Raw genomic sequence first — 12,396 nt, 5'->3', positions numbered from 1 at the left:
GTATAAAAGAAACATATGTAAATTATACAATATACACTTAACTTATATAAATTTATAAATAATTAGAGTAGAATTGTACTATTCCAATAAAATAAAATTAAATATATAAAAAAAAAATATTTAATTTTCTTTGTCATATATATATATATATATATATATAAAATAAAATAAAGAAACATATGTATATTAAATATTTTGATCTTTGTTGTCATTCATATATATATATATATAATTTATAATAATAATAAAATCATAAAAATATTAAAGAAACATATGTATATTAAAAATCGTTTAAGGAACTAAAACAAAGAATCAAAGAATGGAACCGGAAAGAATTTGGGAATATTCTGGAGGCCAAGCAGCGGTTGGAAGGAGAAATGGAGGACATCCAGCAACGAATTATATTGGAAGGCAGAGATGAAGCCAAAAGTAGGGAGGAAGGACGTATTATAAGCCAATTAGAGGAACGACGAAAACAAGAGGAGATTTTATGGCGACAAAAATCAAGGGTACGATGGTTAAGGGAAGGCGAAAGAAATACAAAATTTTTTCATCAAGCTATGATTCAACATAGGCAGAGGAATAGAATTTTTTCAATTAAGAATGCAGAGGGAGAAAGAGTGGTAGAACAGATAGATATTGAAAAGACTCTAGTGGATTACTTTAAGGGGGTGCTCACGGAAAGTCAGAGGGATAGAAGGGAGGCAATTCTTAATATCTGCGGGGAGATACCAAGACTAGTTACAGAGGACCAAAATAAGGCATTAATGCGGGCAGTTACCATGGAAGAGGTAGAAGAAGTTGTGATGAACATGGCTAAAAACAAGGCTCCAGGGCCGGATGGGTACACAATTGAATTCTTCCAGGCAAGCTGGCACTTTCTAGGCAAAGAAATACTGGAGGCAGTGGAGGAATCAAGAATCAGGCAGCGAATATGGCCAGGTATTAACTCAACTTTTTTCACATTGATCCCTAAGAGTAAAACATCAGAAGAACCACAGGGTTTCAGACCCATAGCCCTGTGTAATGTAATTTATAAGATTATATCTACATTGATTGCGAAACGGTTGAAACCTCTCCTCCCCAATTTAATTGCGCCTGAACAGACTGGGTTTGTGGAAGGTAGGAAAATTTTGGATGGTATCGTGGTATCTCAGGAAGTAATACATTCGTTAAAACAGAGGAAAAAGAAAGGGATGCTTATGAAGCTGGACTTGTCTAAGGCTTATGATCGATTGAATTGGGATTACCTAAGAGCGGTTCTAGAAGCTTTTGGGTTTGAAAACAGGTGGATTGCTTGGATAAGTAGTATGGTCTCCACTCCGAACTTCTCAATTTTGGTTAATGGGATACCTACAGATACGTTTAATGCCACCAGGGGCATCAGGCAGGGGGATCCAATCTCGCCGTTCCTGTTCATACTGGCTATGGAAGGATTAAGCAGGAAAATTAAGAAGGAGGTCAGGGAAAGAAGGATCAAAGGCATTCGATTGTGGGGAGATAATCTAATCATCACACATCAACAGTTTGTTGATGATCTAATGTTGTTCGGAGAAGCGTCGCTCAGAGAGGTAAGGGGTTTCAAACATGTCTTAGAAGTTTTTATGAACGCTTCAGGTATGGCGGTTAATAACGATAAATCTTGTACTTTTATTTTTAACTCCCCTGAAGCTGTTAAGGCCCATTTAACTAGAGTGCTAGGCTTTAGACAGGGAGAATTACCCACAAAATACTTGGGCATTCAGCTAGATATCAACTCAACGCGCATAAAGAATTGGCAAAGTTTATTGGACAAGATTCGGAAAAGATTAGATAGCTGGTCGTTTCGAATGCTGAATATAGCAAGTCGAGTTGTTCTTTTAAAATCGGTATTACTATCTATTCCTATATACCCTTTGTCAATTATGGCTGCCCCCAAAGGCGTTTTTTCTAAATTGAGAGAAATATTGGGTAAATTTCTTTGGGGGGGACCAAAGCAGCAGAAAAAATGGACTTTGGTTTCCTGGCAACATGTAATCAGGCGGAAAGAGGAAGGAGGCCTTGGTGTCAGGGATTTGGAAATAGTCAATAAGGTTTTAGGGGCGAAGTTATGGTGGAGATGGGTGCAGGGGGGTGCGGATGTATGGAAGAGAATATGGAATCAAAAATATGATATGCCACGATCAATTGCAGGACGCCTACGGGTAGCAGAAACTCCACGGGGGTCGCAAATATGGGAATTAGCAAGAAAGAACAAAGATCTGGTTCGGGACTTCGCTTTTTGGGAAATCCGTGAAGGAAGTTCAGCGAGGTTTTGGGAGGATGGATGGCAACAGCGTGAGCAGTTGGAGAGAAATCAAACTTTCCATGAACTACAAGCAGTAGCGCAGCGGGCAGGAATGGAATACGTTAGGGATTATTGGAGACGAGCAGACTTGAATGATATGTGGAGGATATGGAAAAGACCGCACGAATGGGATGCGAGAATCAGTCCGGAGACTCAGCAAGCGTATATCAGAGAAATAGATTCGCGGAAAATTAAGATCCGGGCAGGCAGCGATATCCTTAGATGGGGTAAAGCAATGCAAGGTATGTTCACAGTTAAAGAAGCTTATTACTGGATTACGAAGGAGGAAAGGGTGGACGAACCAGTGGATTGGAAAAAGATTTGGGAAGGTAAATGGTGGCCAAAAGTAACACTTTTTGCATGGTTGGTGTGCAGAGGAAGGATCTTGACTTGGGACAATTTGCAGAAACGAGGAATGATTGGTCCATCCCGGTGTTATCTGTGTAGCAAGGACTTCGAGAACCAGGAACACCTATTGAATAGATGTATGTATACTCAGAGTTTGTGGGAAGAACTTCGGGTACTCTTTGGCCAGTCAAACAGAGATCCCGACAGTCTGAGGAATACCATTTTACAATGGGGAAAGGGGAATTTTCAAAGTAAACTTATCAGGAGGATATGGAGTCTAGCGGTTGGTTTTGTAATATGGGAGGTGTGGAAAGAACGGAATCGTAGAATTTTCAGAGAAAGAAACTGCCACGAATCAATAATTTGGGATGAAGTCTGTCGATCGATTAAAGAGACGATCTTATCTGAAGCCTGGAGTGAAGATGATTGGAAATTAAACTTGGACGAGCAGCGAATACTATCCAAATTGAATATTGACTATACAATGTTATATCCCAACACTGACAGGAGTAATAGGTATCGCATGCAGAGCCCAAATCATTTTCGCTTCCCAGGAGAAAGCCGAATTAAGTTGTCCTTCGATGGCGCATCAAAGGGAAATCCTGGGCAAGCAGGATGGGGAGGTATTTTCCGAGATAGTAGAGGGATTTCAAGGTGGGAATATGCTGAATGGGGAGGGGAAATGTCAAATAATGAAGCAGAGTTATGGGGGGTCTATCATGGACTTCGAATTGCAGCAAGAAATGGATATCGAAACCTTGATATTGAAGGTGATTCCCAACTTGAGATCGAAATGTTAAAGAAATTGAGGAGTGGCAAAAGCTGGGACCATGTGGCGAAAAGCTGGAGGACAGCTGCGATCATACAGGACATAGAAGGTCTGATGCGGACGGTTGACTATATTACAATCAATCATGTTTTGAGGCGAGGTAATAGGGCGGCTGATTTCTTAGCCAATTGGGCATGTGGAGAGCCGAATAGGGCGATGGACGGTAGTTGGTTAGTATTCCAGGAGGATCCACGGTGGAATGAGTTAACATCCATATTAAGACAAGATAATGATGAGGCGATCACGCTTGACAGGACCGATTAGCTGCCTCCTCATAATGAATTGGAGGGGAAAAGACAGGATCATTAATGATAGCACCGGGGGTATGAAGAACACTGTCGTCCAAATTAATTTCAGGAGGAGTGAGTATACTAAGGCTTTGAGAGAAATGATCATCCCAAGAAGGAATGAGGGTCAGGTACCGAGGTGGTGGAGCGGTGGCGTCAGAAGGACAGGGATCGTATCACATCATGATCCAAGACCTGAGACGTGTAATAATGAGCAGGTTTGGAAGAACCCAAGCAGTAAGGAGGAAAGGTGGCCGAGCGGGGTTATAATGCTGCATGCCTGTAGATGGAGCAGCGTTCTATTCTTGCATGCCTGTAGAAGGAGAAAGGTTTTATTGATGCATGCCTGTAGACGAAGGCTCAATTTGAGAGTGTACAACAGTCAAGCGAGGGGGGGAGGCTTGGCTCCTCTGTCTGAGTACAGTATAGCGGAATTGGGAGCGTATATTAGTAGGTTCACGAAATTGCTGATAAACATTATGGCAGTGAACCCAGACAGAGGTGAAGGTAGGCGAACGCGCAGCCAGGGGGTGAGTATGGATGCGAAAGGGAAGAATGTGGCTGAGGAACCGTCGCACCGCATTTACCTGGACATACCGGAAGATTCGGAAGAGAAAGAATTTGATATACGGGATTATCTTGCAGAGGAGGAACAGCGGCCGACCTCGGGCGGAAAGGTTGGGATATGGAAGCGGAGTACTGCTCCATTGGGCGCCAGGGGAGATACAGAGGAGGATTCAGAAGACTATGAAGAGGATGAGGGTAACAGGCGTGGAAGGAGTCGAGGTCGTCGGGGTCGAGGGAGCGTCAGGAGCAGAGGGAGGCCTGCAGGCAGTGGAGGGAGCCGAACAAACAGAGCAGCGCATGAGGAAGGTTCAGTCAGTGGGGTCAGAGGTAGGAAGAGAGGAAAAAAGGATATGAGGAGGAAGTTGCAGGAGGCAGAGGAGGCCTATATTAATGAGACCAATCCTAACATTCGGAGAATTATAGATCACCTAGAAGAAGAGGCAATGCAGGAACAATCTGAACCTGAAATGGAAGATTGGGAGAGTTTTCTCCCTGACCCGAGACACACTAGAGGGAGAATGTCCCTTTATAAGCAATCTTTACATGTCTACTGGGGTATGAAGAGATTACTCGCCAAGGCTATGGAACAAGTGGCATTTGAAATGGTGGAGCTGGCTCAAGGAATGCCCACCCTTAAAAGAGAACTGAAGAATATCCAAATGACTCTTCTCATGCAGGATAGGAAGATGGACAAGCTGGTCCAGCTGTTTAAAGCAAGTGGAATAGAGGTTAAAGCAGAAAATGAGGTCAAGCCTGATGCCATGAAGCAGTAGAATATGCAGCTGTCGACAGGAGGTTTTTCTATGAATCTTTTTGTATTTTTGATATATTAGATGGTCTGGTTTCAAGTTACGAACAATATGTTTTTAGGACGAATAGAAGGGTTTTTAGCATGGTTAGATAGACTGAACATCTACTTTTTTTGGATGGCTGTTATATACTATCGAAGGCCACCCGGTTTCCCTTCTGGGCGGGTGGCGTCCTGCTTATGTATGTACATTCTCTTTTAGTAATAGAATCTTGCCTTAGTTTACAAAAAAAAAAAAAATCGTTTAATTTTTGTTTTCATTCATATATATATATATATATATTTGAATTTTGTTGCCATTTATTATTTTTGTATATATGTGTGTTTGTTAATTTTTATTTATGCTATACATGTTTAGATTATATAAAATTATATATTTATAAACAAATTATGATATTTCAATAAAATATAAAAATTAAACTTATAAAAGAAACATATGCAAATTATACTATATACACTTAAATGATATACATTTATAAATAATTAGAGTAGAATTGTACTATTCCAATAAAATAAAAATTTTAAATATATAAAAGAAAATATATTTAATTTTCTTTTTCATATATATATTAAAAAACATATGTATATAAAAAATATTTTAATCTTTGTTGTCATTCATTTATTTTATTTTATATATATATTAAAGAAACATATGTATATTAAAAATATTTTAATATCTGTTGTCATTCATTAATTATATATATATATATATATATATATATATAATCTAACAACACATTTATATATTCACACTAGATATTAAAAAAAGTTTATATATATATATATATATATATATATATATATATATATATATATATATATATATATATACTAGCCTAGATCTATTTTAATTTCGGATCTACCAAGAGTTTAGAGGATTCAAATCTCTAGAGATGCGAACCTCTTTTAGAGTGAAAATAGGTTTAATCTATTTCATAACTTGGTAGATATTGAGTAAAATTGAATTTCATATATATATATATATATATATATATATATATGCTAATTCGAAAAAAAAAATAGCTTCTCCAATTGCAACTTAAATTCCAAAGATTTATAAAAAGTAAATTTGAAATTAAATTTAATTGGAACTAAACTCCATATTACAAATAAATTTAAATGGAAATAGTTATAAGAAATAAATTTAGTTTGAGAAAATGAATTTTGTTGGAGATGATTTTGGAATACACATTTGTCATTATTCTAATTTTTATTTATCATCCATTTTCATTGTATAATGTTATATAAAGTTATTTATTATTTTATTAATTTTAATCAAAGTATTTTAAACTAAATTACAATTATAAATTTAAATAAATATTTATTTGAAAACATCTAAAAAAATGATTAATTGGTGAAAGTAGAATATTAGTCTTTTTCGAGAACTCAATCAGAATGAGCTAATGGACCAGGGTTTAGTAGAGGAATTAAGCAGGAGAAGAATCAAATATAATGAAGACCAAGATCAATTAAGATGGGCAAGGGGGGAATAAGGATTCGAATTTAATCTGAAGGAAGAAAAAACATATATTAATGATACTCGAGGTGAGGCATATGATCCAACATGGAAGAAATTGTGGTTGTCCGTCCTTTGGACAAAAATTAAAACCTTCATGTGGCTGGTGCTGCACCATAAATTCTTAACTTATGAAAAGTTGGTCAAGCATAGATTTATCATCACATCTTGGTGTTTTCTCTATGGAAATTAGGAGGAAAACTTCAATCATTTGTTAAATACTTTCAAATATACATCTGAATTATGGGATTGGATGGCCTATATTTTCAGGAAAACAGATAAAATCAGAGATAATATACAAGAAAATATTACGAAATGGCAAGGGAAATACACCAAGAATGAATTTGTTAACCAAACCTGGTGCTTGGTTTTGGGGTTCATTCTCCAGTCAGTGTGGAAGGAAAGGAATCAATGAATCTTCCAAAATAAGAAGCTCCTTGTAGACCACCTATTGGCAAAAATTAAACAATAGTTAAAAGAAATGATATTATGTAAAGGAACAAAAACTTCAGAGGAGTGGTTGTCCTCTCAGGAGGAAAGAGTCTTAAAAATATTAGATTTAGATTACTTGGGTATGTAGGCATCCTGGACCAGAGAATGGAAAACCCATTTGGGTTCTTACATCTAGATACCTCCCCCCAAGGTTTTGTTAAGCTGAAATTTGTCTAGGCTTTGAAAGGAAACCCTCATAGCATAGAATTAAGAGAGTAATAATAGACTACACACAACAAATTTGTAGAGTTTTCTTCATAAATTTGGTACATGCCTCCGATGATGTAGTTGAATTCCATGACTTGGAACAAGGGTTGGAAATTCTGGCTTATGAGAGAATTGCTATCGCCACTATAGAAGTTGACTCGCCAATAGTCATCCAAATTGAAATTACAATGTGGCATGAAGGAAAGGAAGGTAACGAGGAATTGACGTATGGTGCAATTAATCTAATGCATACAATTCCACCCAGGGATGTTGGTAATAGTGGATTTTAGTCCGATTCAAAGTTCATTGAATGCATTGGTAGATAGAATAGAAAATGAGGGGGTTGCAAGTGCACAGACTCTCACTAACGCTCCAAGAGGGACAACTCAATGAAGTATGTCGGTTTTTGGCAGCTTGTGACATCTCCATGACAATATGTAATGGGGATAATGTAGAGGTGGGCCTGAGATCTAAGAGAGGCCCACTTGATCACACTATTGATTAATTTACAATTACAATAGTGTTATAGACATTTTTGTGCCTTACAGCTCTAAGCATGAAATGTCCATAAACCAAGGGATCCTAAGTCCCTAAAAGTGTTGTTCCTACCCCTAGAGGAACAAGGTCAACCAATTACAACTTCTCCCAGAATTTCTCCACCAGAAACTGCTCAGAATCAGTCAAATCAGGATCATTTCAGTTGCTCCACTAGCTAGCTGCATTTCATAGCACCCCAGTACACTAGCTAGGTGTGTTGCAACGCACCTAAATGCACTACCAGGGTGCGCTGAGCGGGAAATGACAAATGGCAGTGTCATTCCGCGAGGTGGACAGACAATGGAAGCTTCCAGAATCTTCCCCAATGACACTTGCCTCACTGAGTTCGACCAAGGATGAGTAAGAGGCTCTCAGTCTCCAAGTGGAAGCAAGAACTGACAGAGAGAAGCCACAAGTCAAATCATAAGCTGACTCATCCTCTTTGCATACATCTATATATGGATCCCTCATCCCAGAGATCCGGAGGCTGGAATTTTGTACTTTGCAGAGAATTGCTATTGGTTTTGAGATAGAGGTCAGTGAATTGGGTGATTTATGCTTTGTTGGAGGTGAGGAGGGGATTCCTTTGCTGGGGGGTTGATGCTAGATCAGGAATCATCGGTTGTAACTCCTCCTGGACCTTCTTGTTATATCAATAAAACTATTTGAGTTTCTCCTACATGCTTTTGTATCAATGATGTTTTGTTATATTTGCATGTTTAGCTTAAATCTAATCCTAAGCTATTTATGAATGTAAATCCATGTCTTTGTGTAGTTTTCCTCTTCTGTGATCTTGCAGGAACTTGGTGAAGCTGGGCAAGTGAAGGAGCAGGTAGCTGGAAGCTATCGAAGAGGAGAGAGATTGGATCAAAGGACTAGCGCAAGACACATGTTAGTTCATCCTATTCCTCTTCATTTACAGTTCATAAAGAAGAATACGAAAGTAGTTTTCCTTGTTTGTTGCTAAGGCACTGTCACACCTTAGTGGGATAGGGGCGTTCTGAGTAGACACTATTCCCATCAACAAAATGGTGACTCTATTGGGGATCGTGTCTAGTTAGTTTGTTTGTCTTTCTCTTGTTGTTTGTTTCATAAACACAGAAGTAGCAATCGAACTGCATTTGCCATTATCAAATGAAATGTAGACACCTGCTACTTCAATCCTTTCACTGGATTTGTTTATGATTTGAACAGTTGGTTCACAAATGATCTGATTACCCTTTGTGATAGCTCTTAGTCCTCCTTTAAATCATCCCTCTGATTGTACCTTACTGATTGCTTTTACTCGGCCAAAAACCATAGATTAAACTGCAAACCGTGACCCAGAACCCGGATAGAAGTCTCGTTTCTGCCCCAGCGCAGGCACTGTGAAGAGACTCTGCATTTCAACGCAGTTCCCGAGAGGGCTACCTGCGCTACAATTTAGTTTCTCTGTGTAACAGGTGCGCTGATCAGCCTAGCCCTGTGCAGCTGAGGTTCTTTGCTTCATTTTTCAGTTTTGTCTCTGATTTTGCAGCCTGTGATCAGTGTGTGTCTGTTTTAAAACCCCTTTTCTTTGCCTTAATTACGCCTCCTTTGTACAAAAAGACTGTAGATGTTCTTTGTGTGTTTGTTACATTATTTACAGTTTTCCATTGAAAGAGTAGAATAGTCATACTGTCGTCCTTGGATTTAGATCTGTCGTAAGTGTCGATTTTGATCTTAGGAGAAAGTTTGTTTGCTGTTGACAGTTGATTATACTTTTACTTTTACCTTTGGTTTGAATTTGTCACTTTCTAGCGTCAAAACGAGTGTTTATTTCAAAATCATAAAGTGTCGTAATCTTCTCTACCTTTTGATTTCGAAAAGAAGCTTGTTTGTGTTTTTCACTTGAAAGCAAATTCAGATTTGTACATCAACTTTATTTTTAGGCATCAATATTAAGAAAGTGAAAACAAATACATGCATATGTGCATTTGCATATTGATAGTCTGTTTGGCTTGATTTAGGAAAAGTGCATTTACAGTGTGCTCTTTGCTCTTTGAGAAAAGATTGTGTCTTTCTTTTCCCCTTGTAGCTAGGATTTTCATTGTTGAAAAGAGATAAAAGATTTGCTTATCATCTTTAGATTGCATTTAGGAATTACATCTACATCTCGTGGTGAACCCAAAAGGCAAACTTCATAAGAAATATCAACTTAAAATAAATTGAATGAATCTAACAACGCTTTGGAACTTAACGCACAACATAGAGGTCTAGGCTAGAGACGTATTCCGGCGTCGTAAAGCCTGGTAACTGTTGTCCTCACTGATGGTTGGGTGTTTCCTCCACTTTGAGACGATAAGTGCCAGTACGAACTTGTGCTCCCACGTACCGTCGAGTATATATTGGGAGACCCCTATATGCTTAAAACCTTTTATCCATAGGAAGCCGTGTCGGCCGCCCTACTGATCGCAATGCACCGAACACAGCATTCGGGAAGATTGACTGCCGTACCGTAAAAAGTATTTTGCAGTTTTGCGATTGGTTTGGTACTCCCTCTACCTAGATCTCCAGAGCAGTCCCTTTCGTTCCTTTTCAGACTCCTTAACAGAAAAGGTCCATCTGAGCACTTGTCACTTCAGGCTCATTAAAAATCGAAGGAGACTAGAGTCATCTTTTGTTTTTTCTCGACTCTTAAAAATTGAAAAAACAAGTTGTGTCAAAGCGTCTGAAATTTATTTTAAATGGAATAATCATCACCTTTCCCTCGTTAGTCTTCGAAGTTAGTCTCCCTTCATCGCAAGTTCTTGTAGAATCGCTAGAAAATATTTTGGATAGACTAGATATGTCTGAACAACCGTCGACATCCAGGACTGTGTCGTCCAATACAGCAGTGGCACAGCCTCCTACTACTACTCCAACGATGTTCAATGGTATACCATCTGTCCCGACAAGTTATCAACAACAAGTCGGAGTCCAATCAGGGACTGTTTCGACGACATGGTCAGTTCCTATTTCTTCATCCGGATTATCATCTGGTATTTCTTATGTTGAAACTCAACAAATTGATCCAATGTGTCTTCAAAGGCCAACCTACCCTTTAAGTACTGGATTTCCACCATATGGAGGGAAATATGCCTTTTCATTGTTCCCTCCCGGAGAACAACCATATGGGAGTTTACAACAAAGTTCAGGTCAAACTGGAATTACATCCAGCGGTTGGGTACCAATACTGCCTCAGCAACCAAGGGTTGTATATTCAATGCAACCAGTCCACCCTGTGTCGAATATTCCCACTATACCTGCTATGGTGACTGCGTCACAAGTACAAGCGCTACCTGTTTTATGTCAACCCCAAGTTTCTCAAGTTGCAATACAACAACCTCTTGTCTCAACGACTCAGTCACAACCTCAGGTTAGTGCCTCCTTATCTGGAGCGACTCAGGCTCAAACAAGTACTATGACTCCTCATCTTGGTCAATCATCCAGTATTGGACAACAGCAAATGGTCCAACAACCAGGGCTGTTTCAATCTCAACAACCGCAATTCCAGCAATCATATCAAGGACCTGAGCAACAAGTCTTTGTAAGTAATGGGCAACTGCATTTCCAAAGCGGTTATCAACAACCATACTATAATGGTTATGCCCATCAACCTTGTCAAAGTTGCCAGCATCAAATACATTATGCAGGTATGCAAAGACCCACTGCTCAGGCGATTCCATCTTATCCTGGGTATGCTTCGCCTAACCTGAATCAACAGTTGCCCTTTGTAGCAACTCTAGAATTACTAGATCTAAACCGGCTGACGAATGATCCAATTGCTTATGCCCCTTGGTGACCAGCGATTCCGCATAAACTTCCATCAGATATTCCTAAATTTAATGGAAATCCGGGTGAAGATCCATCGAATCACGTGATGACCTTTCATCTATGGTGTTCATCAAACACCCTAAATGATGATTCGATAAGACTTTGCCTCTTTCAGAGGACGTTAACGGGTCTGGCGGCAAAATGGTACATTGAATTGCCTAGAGCTTCGTTCAACAACTTCAGTGCCTTAGCCACACCCTTTTTAACCCATTTTCAATTACCAATAAGGTACGAAACGGGAACAGAACTTCTTACCAACTTCAAACAGACAACGACCACTCACATATCTGATCATATACATGAGTGGTGACGTCGTCATAGGATGGTAAAAACGTACGTCCCTGATCAGCTCTTAGCTGAATGGTTTATCAAGTCATTACTACCTTCCATCACGGAAGATGTGGCAAAGGGGGGAGTCGTAATAGAAGAGCAAGTGATCGCTCGTGCACAATATCTGGACTTGATTTACACTCAGTCCGGCACGCTCTACGACAAAATACCTGACGCCCCTAGACCGGAATTCTCAATTCCTCCTCCTCCTAAATCAAACAATGACTCTCATGCCAGTGATGGCGTGATTGGCACAACAGACACGAAATCGACAAAGGCTACATCCAAAAAGGCCCATAAGATTTCAAGTCAAAA

The 12,396-nt window shown here is 39.1% G+C and overlaps 1 protein-coding gene across 1 annotated transcript; it reads left to right on the top strand.

Moving 5' to 3' along the window:
* The first annotated feature begins 377 nt into the window (after window positions 1-377).
* On the top strand, window positions 378-3,767 carry LOC149195706 (uncharacterized). Its single transcript, XM_089407997.1, has one exon. It carries the CDS (start codon window positions 378-380, stop codon window positions 3,765-3,767), a length of 3,390 nt encoding a protein of 1,129 aa, XP_089264123.1.
* Window positions 3,768-12,396: the final 8,629 nt, after the last annotated feature.

The sequence above is a fragment of the Pinus tabuliformis genome, chromosome 2_2, assembly GCF_031772625.1.
Source record: "Pinus tabuliformis cultivar Carrire ecotype Pingquan chromosome 2_2, CPIR1, whole genome shotgun sequence".
Classification (NCBI taxonomy): Eukaryota; Viridiplantae; Streptophyta; class Pinopsida; order Pinales; family Pinaceae; genus Pinus; species Pinus tabuliformis.
This window is presented reverse-complemented; position numbering and strand designations above follow the sequence as displayed.